Raw genomic sequence first — 25745 nt, forward strand, 5'->3', positions numbered from 1 at the left:
TTTAAAGCTTGAGAAAATTCAAAGTCTAGTTTTAGGGAATAGAAGAGTAGGGATGTTTCTGATAAGAAAAAAATAGACCTGTTTTTGGTGTCAGTTTTTCCTGGAGTTGTGGCAGGGAGAGCTGAGCCCCTTCCTTCTGGTATCTGGGTGGGGATGACTGCTTTTCCAGGCTGGTCAAAGCAAGTCTGAGTGGGCTTCGGGCTGGGCTAGCCTGGATAGAGGAAGGACAGTTGAGTGGTACTTACAGGCTTTGGAAATATGGGTTAAAGCTTCTTGCAATGTTCTGAACCAGGCGGCAAGCTCTGGTTGCACCACCAGCCAGAAATCCAGAGGAAGCAAACTTCAAAAATTGTACTGTATTATTCAATGCTAAGGAGAAATGAGCTATTAAGACATGAAAAGACATGGAGGAACCTTAAATGCATATTACTAAGTGAAAGAAGCCAAACTAAAAAGTCCAATGATTTGATAATCTGGAAAAGGCAAAACAATAAAGATAATAAAAGGATTAGTGGTTGCCAGGGGCTACAAGGGAGGGAAGGATGAATAGTCAGAACACAGGAACTTTAGGGCAGTGAAACTGTTCTGTATGATACTGTAATGGTGGGTATATGTTTGTCAAAACCCATAGAATGTACAACACCATCAGTGAACCCTCACCTGAACTATGGACTTTGGGTGATGATGTGTCAGTGTAGGTTCATCATTTGTAACAAACAGCCCACTCTGGTGCAGGATATTGATGGTGGGGAGATTGTGTTTGTGTGAAGACAGAGACTCTTATGGAACTCTCCGTTCTTTTCATTCAATTTTGCTAGGAAGCTAAAACTGCTCTAAAAAATAAAATCTATTAAAAATTGTACAGGCAATAGTATGCATGTATAAATATTAGTGCCGAAGAATTTTTTTCTGGAATCTCATGTTCTAAAGATGGAGCAGCTGTGAATATATGAAGTAAAAGAGCTATTTTATTTGTTTTTCCCCAAACAACTGTTTAACTGTTCACAGAGTGTAGAGATTTTGCCTGGGAAGATAGGGAGTGAAACACAGGCTGAGTGAGCCCCTCTTCGTGGGCTGTCAGCAATAGTAGAAATGCCCTAGGGGCTATTGGGATGAATCTGAAGCTTTGTCCTTGCTAGTGGAGTCTCCCTGTGAGGTGAACAAAACACATCCCCTAAGCCCAGCTTCCCCCAAGGCTAATGTTGACAGCTCAGCAGTGCACTGCCTTCCCTGTTCTCATTTTCTGTCAAGTCCTAAAGCCTTACAGTACATCCTGAACCTAATCCCCAAACCTGTGAGCCCCACGAGGGAGTCAGATCCAGTCTCTATTCTCTAAATAGCTATTACTCAATCTAAGAAATGGGATGAGCCATAGGTTCAAAATTCATCACTTGTTCATCAGCCGTGTTGATCCCTTTAATATCCCAGCTAACCCTTGGTAGATGGGATTTCATGTTTTCAAATGTGAATTTGTACACACCGTTGACCACTTTAAAATTTTAATTTTTTTCTTATAATGAAAATAATATACATTTATTGTGGAAATACTGCAAAGGAAAAAGAAGCAAAACATTCACAGTTCTACTGCTTCAGAGATAACACTGTTAACAGCTGGGCGTGTATCCTGTTGATAACCTGTGCACACACATAAATACGTATCTAAATGTGTTCTTCTACCAAAAAAATACTGAATACTCTTTTTTGGTAACCTGATTTTTTAACTTGTATTAAAATTGGATGAACATCATTCCATGTGCTACCAAAGATTCTTATTCAATATTTTATCTATCTACACAAGTTTTTGTATGGATTTTCTACCATTTCCTATTCTTTAACAATTAGTATTCGTTTTTCAACTTTCCCTCTTCTTTTAGAAACAATTTTTTTTCCTTTTTATTATTTCTTCAACTTTCTCTCTCCTTTAAGCTGCTTTAGTGAATGTCCCTTTGACTAAAATTTAAGAAATAGAATAGCTGGGTCCAAAGCTGGTTGCTATTTTAAGGCTGTTGATTATCATTGCCAAATTATTCCACCAAACTGTACACATTTACACTGGTACTTTGCTAGTACTAGGTGTTCCCCTGCCCCTAATGAACGCTTGCTAATTTGAAAGTCCCCAGATGGGATTCCATTTTATGGACTTTTCTTTGACTGAGGTGAGATTGAACATTTTTTCAAATGTTTTTGACTGTTAATGTTTTTCTCTTGAAAATTGCTCATTTGTGCCTATCCACCCAGTTATCTATTGGGGTTCCTCTTTTTCTGATTAACTTATAAAAGCATTTAATATAAAGTCTATTAGTCCTGTCATATATAGTGTCAGCATTTCTCGCATCCATTTTCACTCTGTTTATAGTGGGGTTTTAGGAAACCATTTGATGCCTTTGTATTTTCTGCACTTCCTGTTGAATTTATCTGTCACGGATACGGCATTATAGTTCACTTGCCTTAGAGTTATTAAAAGGAAAGTTGTTTCCCCAAAACCCCCTCTAAAGCACATTATGAGAGTTCAGTGGAATCATGTGTGTGTAATTGCAAGTCCTCAGTGTCTCTATCCCCCACCTCAAACAGCTGTAAAGAGCACAGTTAATTTTTCTTGATCATTGGCCCCTTATGAATCTGGGCAATGTTTAACTTGTAGGTGAGAATATCCAAGCCAGTTCACAATTTACTATGTGGCTGGCGACAAAGGGTTGAGGTGGGTTTGTGTGGGCTTTTTTTTTTTTTTTTTTGATTCTGCTAAAATAACTTTATGTCTCTCTCCCCTAAGTTATGACATCTTATCAGATGTCAGACTTATCATCTAATGGGTCTATCTCTAGGTAATGTAATCCAGCTGGAGATTCAAGGTATGCAAAGCCCATGTTTTAAAACAAAAAGGTATTTCTCTCTAGACAGTCAATAAAAGTGATTTTTTTTCAGCTGTAAAAGGACAAAGGATTTTGAAATTATCCCACTGGGCAGGGCTTCCTAGACTTCTTTTATTGCACTTAGGCCATGGAGCTAACCCAGCATCTTCCAAATTTCTTCCATTTTTGTAGCAGTGTGCAGAGTGCCTTGGATGGGACTAGAGTCACTACATGCTGTGATGATGAAAAGCCCAGGGTCTTCTCAGGCTAGAAGATGTCTAACTAGAAGATGTCTGGTTCTCACAACCAGACATCTAAACGTGTCATCAGCAGACCATTGACCAGTGTATGGAGGAGTCAAAGACTTGATCATTTCTCCTTTTAAGTATCTTCACTGTCCTCTCAAGGTTGTATGTTTTTCTTTTTGAGGAAAAACATTTAACACTGCAAATGTACCAAGAAGTATAAATAGTCCATAGCTTTGGTGAGAAGTTCTCAAAGCTGCCTAACTTAACTAAGGTATTGTTTCAGTCCATTTTCAAAGTTTAAACAGTTCTGTGTCATTGGGTCTTCCTTTCTGAGTTTCTATGTTTCATAGCCCTGAAACCCAAGTACTGTTGTCCATTCTTACTGCTCTATTGCAAGAAGAAATGATCCAACCCCTGGTCCCAGTCTCCTGGTCTTAAGACATTGCTGTAGCTAGAGTCAGAGGATAAAATTAAATGAATGACTGAGAACAATTTGTCTCAAAGCACGTTTTGAGGAATCAGCACCAGGTTGGTACTTTATGTGAATTACCAATAAGATCGACAACAAGACAACCGCTTGTGACATCCCAGTCATTGATACCTGGGCATATTTAGTTACTTCATCATGATAGTAACCCATGAGGGAGGGGCTATTATTTCCCTATGTTACAGATGAGGACAGCAAGTCACACAAAGGTCAGTGGCTGAGCCAGAATTTGAATGTGAGCAATCTGACTCCAGAGCCTACCCACTGAGTGTGATTAAATTCATATGACAGCCCAACAAGATGGGTGATGGTGTCCCCATTTTACAGATGAGAAGCTGAGACTCAGAAAGGTTAACAACTTTGCGATAACTTCTCACATTCCGGGGTAGTAGAAGAGTTTAGTTTTAAACCCTAATTCCAAAGCCTTCCCCATGCTTTTTCCATTATATCACTTTTCTTACACTACAACACATTCCTTTGTATTCAGGACAGAGCTTACAATTGGCCAATAGACAGATGCTTAAATGAGCCTCCAACATATTCCTCTGGGTTCTTTTTGCACAGGAAGCTACCTGTTCAGCCTGCACACTTTATCGTGTGAGTGCCACAATATGAGCTGCCTCTCTTTCTATGTAAATAGCTAGAGGAATAAGCTTCCCAGTTCCTTCCTGCCTCAGGGACTTTGTGCTTTGTCCCCAGATCTCTGCATGGCTGACTCCTTCTTCTCAGGTATCAGCTCACATATCATCACTTCAGTGGGGCTGACCCTGACTACCTGTATTCGTTTCCTAATGCTGCCATAACAAATTACCAAGAACTGGGTGGCTTAAAACAGCAGAAATTAATTTTCTTCTAGTTGTGGAGGCCAGAAGTCTAAAATCAGGGTGTTGGCAGAGCCATGCTTCCTCTGAAGTCTTTAGGGGAGACTCTTCCCTTGCCTCTTTCAATTTCTGGTGTCTCCCTGCCTTCCTTGGCTTGTGGCAGCGTAATTCTCATCTCCACTTCTGTCTTCACATAACCTGCTCCTTTGGATTTCTCCTCTCTGTGTCTTCTCTTCTCAGAATACTTGTCATTGGATTCTGGACCCACCTGGATAATCCAGGCTGATCTCACCCCAACATCCTTAACTTAATTATATCTGCAGGACTATTTCCCCAGATAAGGTCACATTCACAGGTTCTGGGTGGCCATATCTTCGGCGGGTAGAGTGGGGTCAGGGAGTACCATTCAACCCTACTCTAGGTAAGCTGCACTGCCCTAGTAAGGAAGTCTTTGCTGATATCGTGCTCTGTGACGTTATCACCCAGTTTAATTTTTTTCATAGCTCTTGTCCTTATTTGACGCATGTTGTTCTTTCATCTACTCTTCTGTTGCCTCCCCGCCTACTTGAATTCAAACTTGTTGAATAAAGAGCTATCCTGTTCACTGCCGTATCCCTAGTACCTAGACCAATGCTTGGTGTACTGTAAAGATCACCGAATATTTACTGAATGAACGATACCATTAGTCAAATGTGATGTCAGCTTGGCTCTTGGATCCTTTCAACAACTTCCAGGATTTTATTTTACTTTTTGATATTGTTTTATGTTATTTGAATTTCGGTTGCATACTTTTAGAAATGCAAGTTTATTATGGGACATGGTTTGTTGTTTTTTTTTTGCGGTACGTGGGCCTCTCACTGTTGTGGCCTCCCCCGTTGTGGAGCACAGGCTCCAGACGCACAGGCTCAGCGGCCATGGCTCACGGGCCCACCCGCTCCGCGGCATGTGGGATCCTCCCGGACCGGGACACGAACCTGCATCCCTTGCATCGGCAGGCGGACTCCCAACCACTGCGCCACCAGGGAAGTCCTGTGGGACATGTTTTTCACACAATAGATAAATATATCCTACCATTTCAATGTAACACTCAAGTGCTAACTGGTCTTCATAGTTCATTTAGCTTTAACTTTTCCCCCGTGAACAAATCTTCAGCAGACTGTTCCTTTCTCCCATAGGCTCTGATCACCTCCGGGAGAAAGATGGCCTCTGGGCTGTCTTGGTCTGGCTCTCCATTATCGCTGCCCGGAAGCAGAGTGTGGAGGAAATTGTCCGAGATCACTGGGCCAAATTTGGCCGCCACTACTACTGCAGGTGAGAAGGGCAAGGGTCTCTGTATGGACCCTGGGAAACTGCTCTTAGAGAAGGTTTTTTTTAAAAAAAAGTGGGCTAGAACCTTAGGAGGGAGGCATCTTTCAGGAAGATCTGAGGAGCACAGACGCTAGAGCCAGATAACCCTGAGAGGTGGTAACAGTGGTGTCAAGGAGTACCCCTCCCCTGGTGACACCCCTCTGTCATCTTTTCATCCTGCCTGTACGGTGGGCAGCCATCCCCACAGGGAATCTGAACTACAGAACCTTGAAAGGTCCTTTGGTGGCCATGAAAGTTGTACAGTCATACTGGGGGCTTTCCTTGTTGGCTCTCCACCCATAATTATCAAGGAAAGGGAGGGAAAGACAGAAGTTCCCACTAATGGTCCAAACTGTGACCAAGATGCCTGAGCTGGCATCCTCTGAAGGGACCACATGGCTCAGGAGCCCCAGATTTTGCTAAAGTTTTGTCCGCATGAAAGGAGTTACAGTAAAAAGAAATATTACCCTGGGAAGGAGGGAGGGGAAAGGTCAGTGGCAAAGAGCTTAGGGTTGGGGGTTTCTACCACTTTCCTGTTGTTGAAGCAAGCGATGGGGGCAGAGTCTTCTGGCTGTGTGGCTGCCTGCTAGATATGCTAGTACCAAGCCATGGTTTAGGGGGAGCAGTGGTCGGAAAGGATGTTAACTGTGGAGAACGTGGGGTTAGGGCAGGGAATCCTTGGGTAGTCTCAGCGGCTCTCTGTGTATTAAAAACAGAGACGGTGCCTCATCGGCTTTGCTTATGAATAGTTAACTACTTTGGATGTTTGGTTGCGTTTCAAGAGCTTAAGGGACAGAAAGAAAGCTGTAGACTTCCCTTATAAGGTGATTGTTTCTTCTCTTAAGAGGTCATTTACTTAGATAAATATAAGAGAATAAGGAAGCCTGTGATAGTTTGCAGTAAAATCAAAGAGACTGCAGTACTGTGGGAAATGTAGACAGCGCCATCATATTCTTGGTTCCTGTTTAGTTAAGAAGGCTGAGGATGTGACAGGCGGGAAATCACCTCAAATTATTCATTGTGTTATAAAATAAGGACTCTCAAGGCAGGTGGGAACTTGTTTTATTCACTAGTATTTCTAACAAGTGCCAAAAATCCTGATTCCTGTGGGCTTTTTTGGCATACCAAAGGGACCGGTTGGCACAGCAAATCGTTTTATTGCCTGAAGCTGCTCCAAAAAATCCAACCTGATAAAATATATTATGACTGCCAACCTCTGGCTTAGTGAGATCGCTTTGAGTCAGGGATGTGCTCCTCGTAATTTGTGGAATGATTATCTAGCTTTCTGCTAGCATTTTGAAGACATGGTATTATGATAAGTGTATTTGTAATATAGTTCATTTTTTTGTGGCCAAGAGGTTACATGACAATTACTTTTTTCATAACAAATACCATATTAGAGAATATAATGCAGTGGAGGTATAAATTCTTGTAGGACTTTGAATTATGTTTCAGATTTCTGTACAAGGAGATCACAGAGATAAAGAAAAAGGCATGGGAATAGGTAGAATGAAAGTAAACATTTCCTTCAGCCTCTGGGAAAGATAGGTTAAAAGTGCTTGTGAAAGAAAATGATTTCTAGCCTGACTGCTTTCTTGGTGGGGAGGAGATAATTAAACAATTTTGGCTTAACTAATACTGAGCCTGAAGTTGTATCTGAGAACCCAGATGATTTTCCTTGTATGAGTGGACCCCAGAAGGAATTCTCCATTTTGAAATTTCTCTCCTCGAAAGTGTGTTGGTGGTGGTGATGGTCAGAGGGGGTTTTTTGGGGTAGTGAGGGGAAGGTAGTGCTAGAAGCTGCATGTGCATGAAGATGAGCAGCTGGTCTGATGACCTCAGCCATAGACTGGATGTGACCTGTCACATTAGTGTATTTTCTCAACTTCTGAATCTCTTTCAGTGCCTCTCTGTCTCCTGCTACACCCTCTTATCCCAACCTCCTGCCCCTCTCTGCTTCGCTAGGTTTTACCTTCCCAAAAAGTAATCTTTAAAGAGAATCTAGGATTAGAACACACACCTTGTGTAAGAGAGAACAGAAGAGAGGGGGGATGCAGGTGCAGGGGAACCATTGTTAGCCATTGTATCATTCCTTTTGGCCAATACCCTGTTGTCTGCTGAAGTCACAAAAGGTTTTGGGTGGAAAAAAGTAGTAACAACTATTCAGATCTTCCTTCTGTAGTTCACTCTGAGAACTCACCTTCTTTCCTGTTTACAGAGAGCCCAATGTGAGATCCCACCACAGCTGTGTGAGCACAGCTGCCCCACCTAGGGCTTCCTTCTTAAACAGAGCCCCGTGGGTGTGCCATAAGGACTTGGTCAAAACCATCTGACAATGGGAAAGACCCTTCCTTGTGGCAGTGACTAAGAAAAAAAGTAATTAATAGTTTTAAGCACTGGTGTCGGGCATTGTGCCAACTACTTGGTATGCATTATCATATTTAAACTCCACAACAACAAATGAGATAAGGGTTATTTTTAGTCTTTTTTTTTTCCCTAATCACCTTCCAGCCCCATTGTTATATTTGATGTTCTTGGCTAGGGGGACCTTCTTTTTAATGGAACAATTGTGATATTTCTTCTAAGTTTCCAAGAGAGTTTTATGGTACTTTGAATTCCCTTCCTCCTTCTCTCTTCCCCTGCCTTGATTCCTCTCTCTCCTTCCTTTCTTCCTTCACATCCTCCCATCTTTCATTCCATCACTTACAAAAAACATTACTTGTCAGAAGCAACAGAGAACAAAACAGGTAAGATCTCTACCCTCCTGGAGCTTACAGTACTCAGGGGCAAAGACAAGAAATAAGGAAACAAATATATAAACAAAGTAAATACAGATTGGGGTAACTACCAAAAGAAGAAATAAAGGATGATAAGAGGCGGGGGAGAGATAGAGGGAAGCTACCTTAGATGACTGGTCAGAGAAGGTCACTTTCTAGAGGTAACACTAAATTTGGAAGCTGAAGGAAGGGAAAGTGTCAGCTATTTGAGTAGCCTGGGGAAGACTGTACCAGGGAAAGGAAACAGATAGCAAGAGCAAAGGCCCAACGAAGGGAAAGGGCAAAGTGTCTCTGAGGACTGGAGAGGGGGCCCATGTGGCTGGAGCATAGCGAACCAGAGCGAGAGTGGGACAGAGTCAAATCAAGAACGTGGGCAGGTCAGATCCCACGGTGCCTTGTAGGCTGTGGTTAGGGTTTTGACTCTTGCTGTCAACATGACAGGCATTTTTGGAGGGATTTAAAGGAAAGGGTTGGCACGATTTGATGTTTACAAGATGATGCTGGCTGCTGTGTGGGGAATGAGTGGAGGGCTGGCAGGGGGAAGAGGGGGGACCAGCTGCAGATGCTTCTCTGTGCTGTTCTTCTTTAAACAAAACCAATGATTAAAGGACCTTGAGAGGCCCACCCAGCTGCTGGTTCTCTGATAAGATTTGTGTTTATCCCGTGTCCTGCTCCTCCCTCACCAGGTTTGATTACGAGGGGTTAGAGCCCAAGACGACCTATTACATCATGAGGGACCTGGAGGCCTTGGTCACAGACAAGTCCTTCATCGGCCAGCAGTTTGCTGTGGGGAGCCACGTCTACAGTGTGGCGAAGACAGACAGCTTTGAGTACGTGGACCCCGTGGATGGCACTGTGACCAAGAAACAGGTACTTGCTATGAAATCGCCAGAACAGGTTATCAAGCAGAGGAGGGGTGGTGTGCGGTGGGGATGCAAAATATCCTGCAACTGGAGAGATCTTCAGCGGTGATCTGCTCCGAGCCCTTCATTTTACAGACGAGAGCCCTGTGGCCAGGAGAGAGGAAAGCCGTCGGCGAAGGTTACCTACCTCCTTAATGGCAGGGAGTGGATTAGAATACAGGGCCCTGGCTCTCTGTCCAGTATTCTCTCCACTTGGTAACTGATGGGCCAACACCACAAACAGATTTAGACCCAACATTTCTTTCTGAAATGTTTGCAGCCTGCAGTCCCTCTATATAGTGGCCATGACTGGTGACAGATTCAGAAAAGTTTCCAAGAGCAAGGGATCCCTTTCTTTGGGACCCCCAGGTACAGGGATGTTTCACCTTTTATTACCTTATGTCATTACCTTATGTCAATGATAGGAGCTTAGCCAGATGGGTTTGTTACTCCTGGTAGGGGAAGAAACAATTGGAAATTTTGCCCCACAAACCCCAAAGTAAGATTTGTGGTGGAGAATTATATTAAATGAAAGGTAAGTGGCAAAATCAACCACAACTTTTATTATGATCTCATCTCTGTGAATTGTATGAGAGATGTTGAAAGCTATTACCATTATTTTTCTTCTCGATTTTGTTTATTTATTGGCTGTGGCAATGTTGGCCACTCTGGGAGCACATTTTAACATTTATAGTCTAAATAAGACACCGAGTAATGTTAAGAGAAGTTCCATTCTAAAATCCCCAAATTCTTATCTTCTTACACGTGCTTCACCAAGTACAGACAACAAAATAAATCAGAAGCTGTAGGCTTTAGGGGACTCGAGGTAACGGTAGATATTGCTATTTTTATTTTGACTAGTGTTTCATACATAGTCTTTGCCCTAGGGTCCCCTGACTTGCCGATGTTCCAAAGCCCATTACCCTCCTGTTACTCTTGCTATATTCTCCCTCTGGTCTGCTTAGTTTTGTAGTGATCTTTCATCTCTATCAAAATGTCAGTCTTTCATTCTTGAAGGCCTTCCATGGCTGGACAAATTCATTACAGTCTTACTTTGGAAAGGTGTAGGGTAGTGGAGAAAATAGTGTTTAAGAAGTTCGAAGACCCAGAATTGAATCCTATCCCTGCCACTTATTAGTTGGGAAGGTTGTTGGATTTCTTTGAGCCACAGTTTCTTCCTCATCTGTGAAACATCTATCTCACAGAGTTGTTTAAGAAATAGAACGAAATAGCATACATAAAAACTCCTAACCTTTACGCAAGACTTTGTAGTTGTGATTTGTTTTGCACAAGGATGCTTTCTTGTAGAATGGATTGAATTCTCTCCAAAATAATACCAGTGAATCCCTGGAGATATGAAGCCAGCACATAACACATGTGCATCTTTGAGCCTCCATGTCTCAGATAATCTATTCCAGTTTGGTACCATATTTTCACTTCTGTTTCACACAGGGTCCTCAGAACAAACTTCCCTAATCCAAGACTTATTTTGTTGTTGTTACTGTAGAATTTAAGAGTTGTAAAATACATGCTTTCTAAAGTATCCCTGAGAGGTTTTTTGTTCCCTGATGAGGAAGGCTTGAAAACTATTCCTTGAAGGGAATGTCTAGTCATTGGTAGGTTCTGGACCATATCAACTCATGCAGAGCTTGTTTGTTGAGCTCATTTGTTTTGCTGTTAAATCTACTAATACTCTACCTTGTTTCTTCTTCAATGCACTCAGCATTTGGGTGCTTTTTTTTTCTTGGCTTTTCTTTAATCATTCACACCAGGCTAAGTCCTCAACTGGATCTCAAGTTTGGACTTCGATTCATTCTGTGTTCCTCCCCTTCAACCCTGAATATTGGTTTCTATTTTTACTCCGGCATTTATTGACGTTTTCCCCATACTCCTTCATCTGTCCTCAAAGGTGACCATAAATAGATAAGTGCTACCAGGACCTGCTCTTGGGAGTTTCTCAAGTAACAAAGGAAGGGTAGTTGTTCATCTTCCTGGATTCCAGGACCCAAGTGATACCTTCATTAGCTGGTGGCCCTGAGTCACACTAGAGATTCTTGCTGGTCTGGGTTTGGCTCAGTGAGGGTTTTGGGAGATCAGTTAACACTCAGCGGCATCCCTATTGTCAGCAAGCCACAGATGGTTCTTTCACCACAGTTGTTCCTGTTGGAACAGAGGGGAAATTCCTCCACAGGTGTGGCCATTGCTAATCTTTCACCACTGAGGACCATGTTTCAGCACTCGTGGGATGTCAGTATTATCAGCATTCACCTCAGGGGACAGTTGAGTCTGGGGCATAGTTTATGCAACGTTGTTGCAAAATAAACTATCCATTCCTAAAAGACATATTTGAATTTAAATAAACTAGTATTATTTTTAAATAGTCATAAAGTGCATTCATTCAGTAGGTATTTCTTGAGAGCCTATCAAATGCATAGTATTGGTTTTTTTCATGGTGCAGTTTTTTAATATAAATATATAACTGCTCTATTGAGATATAATTCACATAACATACCGTTCACCTATTTAAAGTGTACCATTCAGTGGTTTGTAGTACATAGAGAAAGTTGTGCAATTGTTACCACAATCAATTTTAGCACATTTTTAAATCAACCTCCCCCAAAATAAACCATCTACTCTTTAGCTATCATCTCCCTTCTAACCCCTGGGAACCAATGATCTACTTTCCGTCTCTATAGATCTTCCTATTCTGGACATTTCACGTAAGTGGAATCATATAATATGTGGTCCTTTGTGACTGGCTGCTCTCACCTAGCACAATGTCTTCAGGGTCTATCTGTGCTATACCATATATCACTACTTCATTCATTTTTATTGCCGAATAATAATTCCACTGTGTAGATGAACTACATTTTGTTTATCCACTCAGTTGATGGACATGTGAGATGTTTCTACTTTTTTACTATTATGAATAATACTGCTGTGAATATTCATGTAAGTTTTTGTGTAGACGTAGGTTTTCAATTCTCTTGGGTACATACCTAGGAGTGGAATTACTGGATCAAATGGTTAACTCTCTGTTTAACCTTTAAAGAAGCTGCCAGATAGTCTCCAAACACAATTGTACTATTTTACACTCCTACTGGCAGTGTATGAGGGTTCCAATTTCTGCACACATCCACCAACCCTTGTTATTATGTTTTTTCAATTATAGAATACTGTAACTTAAAAATAGTCTACTATATTATGGGTTATTTCAAAATTAAGATACAAGGAGACTTAACCTCCACAAGGAGAAACAGAAGTATGCTTCACCTAGCAAAACTGAAAGGAAACATAATAATGTAACACCTCTGTTTGCTGTCGCAGGCCGATTGCTATGGTTTCTCCAGTGTTCTGTCATGTTGGAGTCAGACAGACATAGGCTTGAAGGCTGACTTTGTCACTGCCTAGATTTGTGGCTTCGGGCATGTTACTCAACACAGTGAAGGGGAGGGGGAGGACATGCTGATAATTACCATATAGGGTTATGGAGAAGGTTTTAGGAGAAAGACTTATAAAGCCCCCAGGCACAGTAGCTAGTACTCAGTTGATGCTCAAGAAATATCAGTTCCTTCCCCCTTATCAGAAGCCTTAACTTGACTGCATGTCGGTCTGAGGAAAGGGCGTGAGTGGCATTAAGTGTATAGGCTTCAAGTCAGATTGTCTTGGATTTGAGCTTCGGCTCTGCCACCTCCTGGCTGGGTGATCTTAGGCAAGTTACTCAACCTCCCTGTGCCTTTCTCTCCTGTCTGTGGAAATAGGAATAGTAATTGTGGCTAACTCATACGGCCATTGGGAGAATTCAATCAGATAATAGATATAAAGTCCTAGTACCTAATAAACATTAATAACTGGTTAACTAAAATAAGTTATGCTAAAAGAGCATCCTTGGGAAAGAAAGATTTTGGCATTTAATGAACCATAAATGATAAGCAAAGCAGTGGGGAAGAGCATATACAACAACAAGTTTGCAGGGTGTCACGCGAAGATACGGGAAGGCCCCGTCAGTTTCTGAGCTATCTGTGAATTGATTCTAACTCACATTTCTCTACCTCCCCCCATGGCCCCCCACCCTCCATCACACATACATTTTGCTTCAGAAAGAAAAAGGTTTTTTAAGGCAGCTCTGTCCCCTTTTTGTCCTTGATTTGAGGTCAGAGTCAGGAAACAGACCATGGGGAAAAAAAAAAAGCTGTTTTACATGTATCTCTAGAGATAAAGAAGAAATGCTTCTCCATCCAAAATGAAATGAAAATCCTGTTGTGGTGATAAGCCATCCCTCCCACCCGCACCCACCATCTACTCCACTCCTATGGAAATGTTCAGCAAAATCTATCCTGCCGGGCTTCCCTGGTGGCGCAGTGGTTGGGAGTCCACCCGCTGATGCAGGGCACGCGGGTTCGTGCCCCGGTCTGGGAGGATCCCACATGCCGCGGAGCAGCTGGGCCCGTGAGCCATGGCCGCTGAGCCTGCGCGTCCGGAGCCTGTGCTCCGCAACGGGAGAGGCCACAGCAGTGAGAGGCCCGCATACCTCAAAAAAAAAAAAAAAAAAAAATCTATTCTGCCTGTGAGATCCTGTGGAGGTCATTCAAAGAGCAAGAAGGAACCCCCTGAAGTACTCATCCCCTGATGTGAATTCCCAGGGACCTCACTGGCCTCACTGTGGCCTGTCGGGTCTCATGGAATTTACTATGGCTGCCTCCAAGTGTCTGATATTTTTGTGACCTTGGGTGCCAGGAGAAAAGTTGATGTGTGTCTTCCATTAAACAGAACCCAAGAGAGGCTCTGATTTAGAAATAGCAATTGAGAGGCGTGGTTCAACAGTTGCAGCTCGTCTTTCTGTGGTCCCATGAGGATGTGTCACTTGTTATTTTCTGGTAAAATCTAGTCACATGAATGAATGATGATGGTTTCTTCAAATACGAGTGGGAAAAATAGCCAGTAGCTACTGTGAGAGTAGGGGAGCAGTTGGATCAAACTGCTGACTGATTTAAGAGGTTCTTGATTTATGCCTTATAAATAGATGGGAGAGATGAGGAAAGGTTAGACGGCCCCTTAAGGCATGAAGGGTGGCCCAGTCTTTCCTCAAGGATGGATTCATTGTGCAAATATCAAGATTTTCCATGGTGCTTGGCATGCTCTCTCTTCCCTCAGCTATCACTTTCCCCGGGAACATTATCAATACCCAGATTATCTGTTAGTGTTTTCCTCCCCATCTCATCCTTCTAGCCCTGACTATGAGACTCTCCGGCTTTGGGAGAATGGATGCACCAATGTCGGTGCTGTGAAAGAAAGACAACTTCACAAATGGTACCACCACTGAGTGATGGCATATTGCCACCAGGGTGAGCATCAGTCCAGAACTATGACCTGTATTTTGAAGATTAGCTTTGAAATGAGAAACCTTGATACTTCGGGAGCAATATTTAACCAAACAAGTCTCTCTTTATGTCTCATCCAACTCCTTTATTTCTATTTAAAAGATCAAAACTCATTAAATTCTATGAGTGCTGAAGTCATTTGCAAGTAAAAGTTCAGCTGATATTTAAAAAAAAAAACTGATGTAAATAAATGCATACCAGTTAGCTGATGTGGAAAACCAAATCCAATTTGATTATGTCAGACTAACTTTGAGCTTATTAATACCTCTTCAAGTTATGCAGGCTGTGTGGAAACAGTTTTGATGTTGTCCTTAACCTGGAAAAAAGAACCATTTGAAATTAGTTCAGAGACAAAGCACACTTTGAAGACTGATTCTGAAGTCAGTTTGCTTTTAGTGTTGTTATTTTAATATACAAGAAGGTGTCTGTACTTCTTAATTTTGGTATTTAGAAATAATAAAGAAAGTGAATTGGCAATCTTGAAATCACATTTCAGTCTGACATGTGGTGCTTCAGTATATACTGTGGTGTTGCCAACTCCTGGTCAACAGATATAGAGAAGTTTACTGAGGCCTCGTCCCTGGTGGCCTCACATGAAGGCAACTGAACAGTCTCAGCTGGAAAATCTGGGGCCCCAGAGGGGCTCTCTACTCAGAGTTAACTGGTCATCCTTTAACTTCAAGCTTCAACTTTTATTACATTCCAATCAATGAACCAAGTGAGAGACTGTCATATTAACAATCCTTGTCCTATAATATGCCATTTGCTAGAGTGTGCTTTGGGCATCTAGAAGTAGAATTTAAGAAATCACTTCAGTCAGACTGGTTATCCCACCTACGGCATTTAGCTAAATCTGAATGTTAGTACCTATTAACAGTCCTTGAGTGACAGAAATGTTTAGGGAGTGAGGTGTAATCGTTAAATGTATACTGTGATCAAACCTGGGTTAAAAAAATCGTTTTTACGTTGCAAGTTGTGATGTCTAAAAAAATTTCCCTTAATAAATACACCTTCCTTTCCCACCTTAGTACAACATGGTGAAGGTAGTAGAAGTTTGATTCATTCATGTCTGCATCCATTTAATGACTATTTTCCAAACACCTACCACATGCAGTCAGCTTCCTGGGCATTGAGGATAAAACAGCACACAGGACAGGACAGCAGGCAAGGCAGACTGACATTAATCTTGTAACGACTACAGAGTTTGTTTAACAATATTACAGAGAAATCACTTATTTGGAAGTGCATAGGAGAAGGAACAAACCTAGACTAGGGCTCTGGAAAGCTCTCCATGGGGAGATGATACTTCAGCTGGGTCCTGAAGAATGGTTGGAAGCTGGCTCTGGCGAAACTATCTTATCAGACTACATGCTTTTCTTCCATCATATGTACTTAGACAGTTGTTTAGCTTTCCAGAGAAAGAGCTGGGTTTCCTATGGGCAATCACATTCCCCATGGGGCGTTCCAATAGCTGTGATTATGATTCTCAACTCTAGTGCTCATTCTACAACACTGTAGTTGTGGGAAATAGAGACAATTGGGCCTCTTAGTAGGATACCTTGAAAACTATGGATTAAAAAAATTTTTTCCTAACGGCTACTTTTCCTATGATTTTGCCTATTTGCCTTCCAAGGACCAAATATATTTTCAGTGCTTTGTAATGACCTGTTGGCTGATTTGGAAACAGAGAGAGGGAGACACTGTTTTTGGTTAGTTGGGAAGTTCTGACTCCCCTGCTTCCGATTTGTTGGAGTTTTGTTATAATGAATTACCTTCTCCTGACATAATTGATTGCTTTAGGGCTATCTTCTAAAATGTTGGTAGTAGAATCCTGCTAAGATGTGTGGTAAGAATCTAAGCATTCTGGAATGGCATCCCAGTTACTTCCTACTGAACTACTAATGTCTGTGTGTAGTCCGGAGGGCAACCATCACCAGGAAACATAAATATTAAAGGAAAAAGCTGCAAGCTATCACAGGAACTGAGGGAGGAAGCAACCCCTGTTGTCTGGGTGAAGTATGTCTGAATCCCAAATATCCCAGAACCGGGCCTGGTGTTGAGCGAACAGGCATCAGCAGCCATTTTGGCCATTTTGGCCAAAGACCCAGGGAAATGGAACATGTGTGACCTAGTTCCATTGTTCCAGACTTGATAGTTAGAATCTGGGTGAGGACTAATTTATGTCTTCACTTCCCACTTCGCTTCTCATCACCTAATGTGGTTTTTGCTGGATGTGTGTTGTAAAAGTGCACTTAAGAAGCCATTTGACCTTGATTTCCCCAGATAATTATTTGCAATTGTTGGCTCCCAAGAGTGCTGGTTGGTTGTAAAAAAAAAGGCTAGATGAGAATTGCTCCCAAGGGTAGGGCAGCTGGGTATGGCTGTGTAGTCAGTGCACTGCACAAAGGCACGGGGCCTAATGCTGGAGAAGAAGCTGAAATCCAGACCAGCCAAGAGGAAAGATGCTCTCCTGTAATTTGTCCACCCAGAGAGGGCATTGCTTGTAATTTATATGAGGGCATGGTATTCACTAGCAGCTGCCCAGCTCAGCCACTGTGAACTCATGCTCACAGCTAAGTCTGTGACTTAAACAAAGAAAAATGGGGTAATTCTAGGTGATTTTTTTCGTGGCAAGAAATGTCTGTCCAATCCAAATCTTCTGCTTTATAAGCTGCGTGCTTTCTTCTACAAAATATGGTTCAGATGTTACACAGCGATATTTTCACCTTGAAGCGTTCCAGATAAATCGTTGGGATTTCCTGTGGGAGATAACATCTGAGTTAATCTCACAGAGTCACTCTCTTCCAAGCCTGTCCTGTCTCCAGGTTCATATGCCTGGGGTGGCCAACTGACTGTATATGCGACATTGTACCAGATTTCAGGGCCATATGCTGTTTTCCCCTGGAACTCTTCCTGAGTCGGTATTCAACTAGGTCAGATGCTGCCAAATAACTGTTGGTAATGTACAGTTCCTCCTTCCCCGCCTGGCTGCAACATGTCCTATAGTCTCCAAACTCACATCTGGCAGCTCTGCTTGTACTTAGCAACTTGCAGATTTCCCTGCGTTGATTTACACAAGGGCTTAAAAAAAATAAAGAAAAAGAAAAACAACCCAAGATTCATTTATCAAACGTTTATCAGATACCTACTCTACAAAAGGCTCTGTGCCAGTTTGCAGGACCATACAAAACATATGAGATATTGTTCAAATATTTCACATGAGAAGCAATGTATGGCTCTCAGAGGTTTCATACGGTTCAACCTAAAATTATAAGCCTGCAGCGAGAAGACATAGGCTGAAACCCTGGCTCCTCCATTTACTGGTTGTGTTACTTTGAGCAGGTTTTCTGACTTCCCTGTTCTTTTCAGTAAAAGGAGGAGATGGCCTGGATGACCCTGAGGTCCTCCTTTCAAGACCTTAGGATTGTAAATTGACCATCCAGGAAAGAGAATTTTATTGCCAGGAAGCCAGTTCAGTGGGAGATATGGAGAAGATAAATGGTAACATATCTTTGTGTTTAGTAGTGATTTCAGAGGACATGGCAAAGTTTTAAAAATAAAATTAATGTTAATCCTGCCTAATTTAAAAATAAGTATGTAGCATCGCACCACAAACCATCGCCATTTAGGCTTTATTTATATAGTGATTTATAATTTTCAAAGCACTTTTCACATACATTTTCTGATCTGTTGCTCACAACAATCCAGTAAGCCAGGGTGTATTATTTTTCATCCGCTTTTTAGGAAACTAAGGCTTAGAGAGCTTAAATGACTTACTCAAGACCGCCAGCTAACAAGCCAAGCCAGAATTTTAGCCCAGTTCTCTAGTTATTCCTATATTGTTTCCAAACTCCGCAAACGGCAAACCAAAGAGGGGGCAAATCTGGGGAGGAAAAGAAATGCTACAGAGATAACTGGAAGCGGATTGCAGGATTTTTGTGTGGAGCAGTTCTTTAACAATTCTTTCTCATTGGGACAGAGCTAAGGTGGGCAAAACCCCACCCTGGTCACTGAGGCATACAACTATGGCCACTCAAAGGGTTTCCCCTGGGCTGGAAGTGCAGTGCCCTTTGTGTACCCCACCCCATACTTAACGTTATCTTCTCATGGAGGAGAGCATCTTCATCCCTTCTTTGAGCTTGGGGCTGTTGTGTCATCCTGGAAATTCCCGCTCCTATAGCTGCTATGGTTACGGTGGTATCGTGGATTCCTTCACTGTTGCTTCAGGAATTCCTTAGGAGATTGTGCTAGAAACAATTAATGTCAGATGCTCAAGAGGAGATGCTTCTAGTGGTTCTGCTGCTGACAAGGCGCTAGGAGGAGGCTTTCAGGACTCAGCAGCAACATGATGTTTTATTAGGCCCCTGCGTTATGGCCTCCTAAGATCCCAGTCTGATGGTAGTATATGCAAGAAACCTCAGATCTTAAAGGCATCTTCCTGAAGACTGACGTGTGGTATAGTCAGTCACTTGGTACATGAGGGAGGTGACCTAGAAAAAAAAGGCTACGACAGTGCTGTCCGCATTTGGCTACACATTAGAATCACCTGGAGAGCTTTTACAATCCCAGTGCCCAAGTCACACCCCATACAAATTAAATCACAATGTCTGGAGTGAGAGCCAGGTACCACTAATTTTTTTAAAGACCCCTAGCTGATTTCAGTGTGCAGTAAATGCTGCAGTCAATAGGCTAGCTAATGATTTGTCCAAGATCACACAGCTGGGGACAGGAACTTACCATGGGTCAACTCCACTGTTTTTAGCTAAAACCGACCCTTGCCCTAAAAATGAAGGATGAGTAGGCATAGTACCTTTCACAATTGCCCTTCAAGGTGAATATGTAGCCCCAGTTCATTAGTGAAGAATATGAGTGTGTTTCCAGTTGGCCTTGTTACATGTGGAAGGAGGCCTTCCAGTAATGCTCACACCAGCTGTTGGACATGTAATGACATTCATTCAACAAGTGTCTATGGAGGGCCTACTGTGTACCAGGCTTGTCCTAGGCTGTATCAATAAACGGTGAACAAGGAACGTAAGGGTTTTCCCTCCCAGAGCTTATCAGCTAATGAAGGACCCAACGGCATAATTCAGCGATTCCAACACTTTAGGGTTAAGAGTGTAAAGGGAACTTATTTTATTCATTTGCACTGGGTCTTGTTTCTTCAAGAGGATTTGTGGCAGCAAACACACATAATGAAGTTGTTAGAATATAAATAAGAAACAGAAATCAAGACTAGGGAAAATATAAATAAGAGTAGAGAGTCAAGAAAAGAAGAAGAAAAATTTTAAATTATGCAAGTCATAAGGATCCACTTGGGCTGAACCTCAAATTTGGCATTAAGTGTCCTGGCAGGCATATTAAAAAGGAAACTATGGTTAGTTATAAAGTTCTTGTTGTCAGAAAGAAAAAAAAAATACCATTTCCTCGGGGAAGGAAAGGCTTTCCTAACAACTTGGCTCTTGAGGGGATGTCTAATGTGGAGCTTCATACAGTCTCCTATAGTGACTGCGAAAAATGGATTTTATAACAGTGCCTTGCAGACCCTGCAATAAAAGTGAGGATATAAAACTAAAATGCGATTTAATAAATCTGTTTCTGTCATGAGTAGGTGATCAGAAGTAAGTTGATTTGGGCCAAATATATGTCCAGATGAACCTATGACTGGAAGGTGAAGTGCCTGGGGGATACCCTTATAATAGTCTTCATAGTTTCTCTCTACTGGGATTTCCATAGGCATACGGTTATATTTTTCATTTTCTGGGGTAGAGTTGAAGGGTAAGTGTTCCATGTTGTGGATAATGGAATAGTTTTTACCAGGGATCAGCAAACATTTTCTGTAAAGGGCCAGATAGTAAATATTTAAGCCCTTGTGGGCCAGACGATCTCTGTCATAACAATTCAGTGCTGCAGTTGTAACATAAGAGCAGCCACAGACAACACAGAAGTGCACGGGCATGTCTGTGTTCCAGTAAAGCCTGATTTATAAAAACAGGTGGCAGGTCAAATTTGGCTGACAAACTATATTGCCAACCCCTGGTTTAACCTAAAAAATTTTCTAAAGCCAGGTATATTATTGGTATTCTTTTGTTGGAATTATGGAACATTTCGAAACTTGGCAAGTCTTGGTCAGTGGTTACTTTGGCCTTATTATTTAGTTGATAGCAGGTGATGATACATGCTGGAGAGAACATGGTTCATGTTGAGGTTACAAATTCATTAAGCTCATTGGCACAACATGCAGACCCCAAAGCAATCCAGCACAACTATTCACACATCCAAGTGACGCTCAGCAGACATGGAACTAGGGTCGTTGCAGAAGAGAGCTGGGCTGGGTCTAAACATTTTTTGTTCCATGTGGAGAAGGAGAATTGTTATGGTCTTCATTGGGAGGTCTCACAAAGCAACATGGATTCTCTATTAAGATCTCATGGTTCCTTAGGACAGAGAGAAGACACTGGATTATTTCCAGCAGGCTGATGTGTGCTATTCACTCCCTTATCATCTTTTCGAGTGCAAAATCTATTCCAGGCTACCCGATACAGATTCTAACCAACCTTCCATGAGTACAGCCAAAGATATGGCTACACTTAGAGAAAAAACAAAACAAAACAAAACATGATTTCACTGTAAAAGGGGCTTAGCTATGAGCAGATAATACATGTTGAAGGTTTATCATGGCCTGAATTCTTTTTTTTTTTTTTTTTTTTTTTTGCGGTATGTGGGCCTCTCACTGTTGTGACCTCTCCCATTGTGGAGCACAGGCTCCGGACGCGCAGGCTCAGCGGCCATGGCTCACGGGCCCAGCCGCTCCGCGGGACATGAACCCGCGTCCCCTGTATCGGCAGGCGGACTCTCAACCACTGCGCCACCAGGGAAGCCCCTGAATTCTTAAGTACCCCCCACTGGCCATAAACTAATCTGGGAAGTTAATCGTGTAATGGAGCTACTTTAAAGGGTTAAGTCTGGGAAGTCCTCAGAAGAGGTGGCTTCAAGTGATTTAGTATCTGCAACAACAGGTGCTTTAGGGCTTCGGCCTTAAAGTCTGTAAAAACATGGCTGTGGGGCTTCCCTGGTGGCGCAGTGGTTGAGAGTCTGCCTGCCAATGCAGGGGACACGGGTTCAAGCCCTGGTCTGGGAAGATCCCGCGGAGCAACTAGGCCCCTGAGCCACAACTACTGAGCCTGCACGTCTGGAGCTTGTGCTCCGCAATAGGAGAGGCCACGATAGTGAGAGGCCCGTGCACCGCGATGAAGAGTGGTCCCTGCTTGCCGCAACTAGAGAAAGCCCTCGCACAGAAACGAGCCAACACAGCCAAAAATAAATAAATAAGTTAATTAAAAAATTTTTTAAATATATATATATATAAAAAAACATGGCTGTGAATACAATGGTGGAACCAACCTTTGGGGCTTCATTGTCAGTCTGAACAGAATTTGGTATACCATACTTTCTGGATAGCAGGGAATTGTTTTGTTTGCTCTGTTGGGAATTTCCTAACTATTCACTTCTCCAGCAGCATAAAGTGGTTAAGAAAATAATTTTGCTCATTGTGATAGAATATTTCAGGCTTATGGAGAGCAAATACTGTCTTTATCTTCATATACCCAGGGCTTAGCCCCGTACCAGATCCCTAAGGGTTGCTGTAAAATGTGTGCCTAATGAATGAATCCCAGACAAAATCAACCTGTTTGCATAGCTAACAGAGTGATGGGCTGCCAGGAAAGGACATGGCTCCTTTTTATTACACAAATTGTGGCAGACATTGAACCCTCCAAAAGAGACTAAGCTTTTTGTTTGGGCATTGGAACAAACCATGCCTACACAACTTAAAAAGCAGAAAACCACACAGATGGAATCGTAGTGTTTCCCAGCAGATATCACCAGATGGGGGAGGGAGTAAGAGATTAGCGATCAAGTTCACGTGGTATGTATGAATATTTTTAATAATGCCATTCTTAACAAGCAGGATTTGAGGCCAGAGACGTTTCCAGGGTAAATTTCTTAGGGAAAATGACTGGTATCAAAGTTGCCTGAGACTTCTGTTTTTTCAGAAGTAACAAGTGACCAGACATATTATTTTGTTCCCGGCTCTCTTTCTTCTCGCCCCTGCCAGTATGCTTATTTATAACAATAACTTTCACAGTTGCCTTAAGAAAACCAATTTCCTTCAACAGAAGTCACAACATGATCTTACAGTCATACTTTTTTTTTTTGCGGTACACGGGCCTGTCACTGTTGTGGCCTCTCCCGTTGCGGAGCTCAGGCTCCGGACGCGCAGGCTCAGCGGCCATGGCTCACGGGCGCAGCCGCTCCGCGGCATGTGGGATCTTCCTGGACGGGGCACGAACTCGCGTCCCCCGCATCGGCAGGCGGACTCTCAACCACTGCGCCACCAGGGAAGCCCCAGTCATACTTTTTAAAATGTTGCTGCCACTAATGAGAAGAGATGCATAGAGAATAGTGACGTTCCGAGCCAAAAATCAAATCCTGGGCAGCAGTGTGAGGTGCTGCCACAGCTCTGCCCCGACCCCACCCTGGTGGCCAGGTCTTACCAGTAGGAAGGAAGGAGAGAACCAAGAGGATGAGGACGCATACAGAAACCCTCAGAACCTGGCAGATGCTCCTGAGCATTTCATTGTAGGCTTCCATGGCTACCAGAGGAATGTGGGAATGAGGACGGAAACAGAGCGGAACTTAAGCAAAGTCTAACATCATGTGGGGATAGCTTTAACACAGGTAATTTGTCATACTGTAATAGATAAATTGCCTACCTGACTGCATTCAGCAGGTTCATAAGGGACAAACTTTGGCCCCAGGGACATTTATTTATTTTTTTAAACATCTTTATTGGAGTATAATTGCTTTACAATGTTGTGTTAGTTTCCGCTGTATAACAAAGTGAATCAGCCATATGCACATGTATATCCCCATATCCCTTCCCTCTTACATCTCCCTCCCACCCTCCCTATCCCACCCCTCTAGGTGGGCACAAAGCACCGGCTCATCTCCCTGTGCTATGCGGCTGCTTCCCACTAGCTATCTATTATACATTTGGTAGTGTATATATGTCAATGCCACTCTCTCACTTCCTCCCAGCTTACCCTTCCCCTTCCCTGTGTCCTCAAGTCCATTCTCTACGTCTGCGTCTTTATTTCTGTCCTACCCCTAGGTTCTTCAGAGCCAGTTTTTTGTTTTGAGATTCTATATATATGTGTTAGCATACGGTATTTGTTTTTCTCCTTCTGACTTACTTCACTCCATATGACAGACTCTAGGTCCATCCACCTCACTACAAATAACTCAATTTCGTTTCTTTTTATGGCTGAGTAATATTCCATTGTGTATATGTGCCACATCTTCTTTATCCATTCGTCTGTTGATGGACACTTAGGTTGCTGCCATGTCCTGGCTATTGTAAATAGAACTGCAATGAACATTGTGGTACATGACTCTTTTTGAATTATGGTTTTCTCAGGGTATATGCCCAGGAGTGGGATTGCTGGGTCATATGGTAGTTCTATTTTTAGTTTTTTAGGGCACCTCCATACTGTCTCCATAGCGGCTGTATGAATTTACATTCCCACCAACAGTGCAAGAGGGTTCCCCTTTCTCCACATCCTCTCCAGCATTTATTGTTTCTAGATTTTTTGATGATGGCCATTCTGACTGGTGTGAGATGATATCTCATTGTAGTTTTGATTTGCATTTCCCTAATGATTAATGATGTTGAGCATTCTTTCATGTGTTTGTTGGCCATCTGTATATCTTCTTTGGAGAAATGTCTATTTAGGTCTTCTGCCCATTTTTGGATTGGGTTGTTTGTTTTTTTGTTATTGAGCTGCATGAGCTGCTTGTAAATTTTGGAGATTAATCCTTTGTCAGTTGCTTCATTGGCAAATATTTTCTCCCATTCTGAGGGTTGTCTTTTGGCCTTGTTTATGGTTTCCTTTGCTGTGCAAAAGCTTTGAAGTTTCATTAGGTCCCATTTGTTTATTTTTATTTCCATTTCTCTAGGAGGTGGGTCAAAAAGGATCTTGCTGTGATTTATGTCATAGAGTGTTCTGCCTATGTTTTCCTCTAAGAGTTTGATAGTGTCTGGCCTTACATTTAGGTCTTTAATCCATCTTGAGCTTACTTTTGTGTATGATGTTAGGGAGTGATCTAATCTCATACTTTTACATGTAACTGTCCAGTTTTCCCAGCACCACTTATTGAAGAGGCTGTCCTTTCTCCACTGTACATTCCTGCCTCCTTTATCAAAGATATGGTGACCTTAGGTGCATGGGTTTATCTCTGGGCTTTCTATCCTGCTCCATTGATCTATCTTTCTGTTTTTGTGCCAGTACCATACTGTCTTGATTACTGTAGCTTTGTAGTATAGTCTGAAGTCAGGGAGCCTGATTCCTCCAACTCCGTTTTTTGTTCTCAAGATTGCTTTGACTATTTGGGGTCTTTTGTGTTTCCATACAATTTGTGAAATTTTTTGTTCTAGTTCTGTGAAAAATGCCAGTGGTAGTTTGATAGGGATTGCAGTGAATCTGTAGATTGCTTTGGGTAGTATAGTCATTTTCACAATGTTGATTCTTCCAATCCAAGAGCATAGTATATATCTCCATCTGTTTGTATCATCTTTCATTTCTTTCATCAATGTCTTACAGTTTTCTGCATACAGGTCTTTTGTCTCATTATGTAGGTCTATTCCTAGGTATTACCCCTGGGACATTTATTAAATATCACCCCATTCTTGTTACATTTACCGCTTTCTTATTTCTACATCACCAGACCAAGGGATCTTGAGCATCTGTTCATAGTTTTGCTCCTAACCCTCCCCCAACATGAACCAGAAGACAACAGAAATAGAATAGAGACAAATAGATAACCTTAAGTAACTTCTAGGTTTACCTCACTGTCCTGTTTGGTGCGTGTAGAGAGC

General features: G+C 42.2%; 1 protein-coding gene across 1 annotated transcript in view; it reads left to right on the forward strand.

The window, feature by feature from the left end:
- PGM5 (phosphoglucomutase 5) overlaps positions 1–25745 on the forward strand; it is a 190580-nt gene that overhangs the window by 128558 nt on the left and 36277 nt on the right. Inside the window, exons 8-9 of the mRNA XM_065878766.1 lie at positions 5581–5716; positions 9216–9399. Of these exons, the coding sequence (XP_065734838.1) occupies positions 5581–5716; positions 9216–9399 (320 nt within the window). The remainder of the gene's footprint in view (positions 1–5580; positions 5717–9215; positions 9400–25745) is intronic.

Source organism: Phocoena phocoena, chromosome 6 (genome assembly GCF_963924675.1).
Source record: "Phocoena phocoena chromosome 6, mPhoPho1.1, whole genome shotgun sequence".
NCBI classification, from domain to species: Eukaryota; Metazoa; Chordata; class Mammalia; order Artiodactyla; family Phocoenidae; genus Phocoena; species Phocoena phocoena.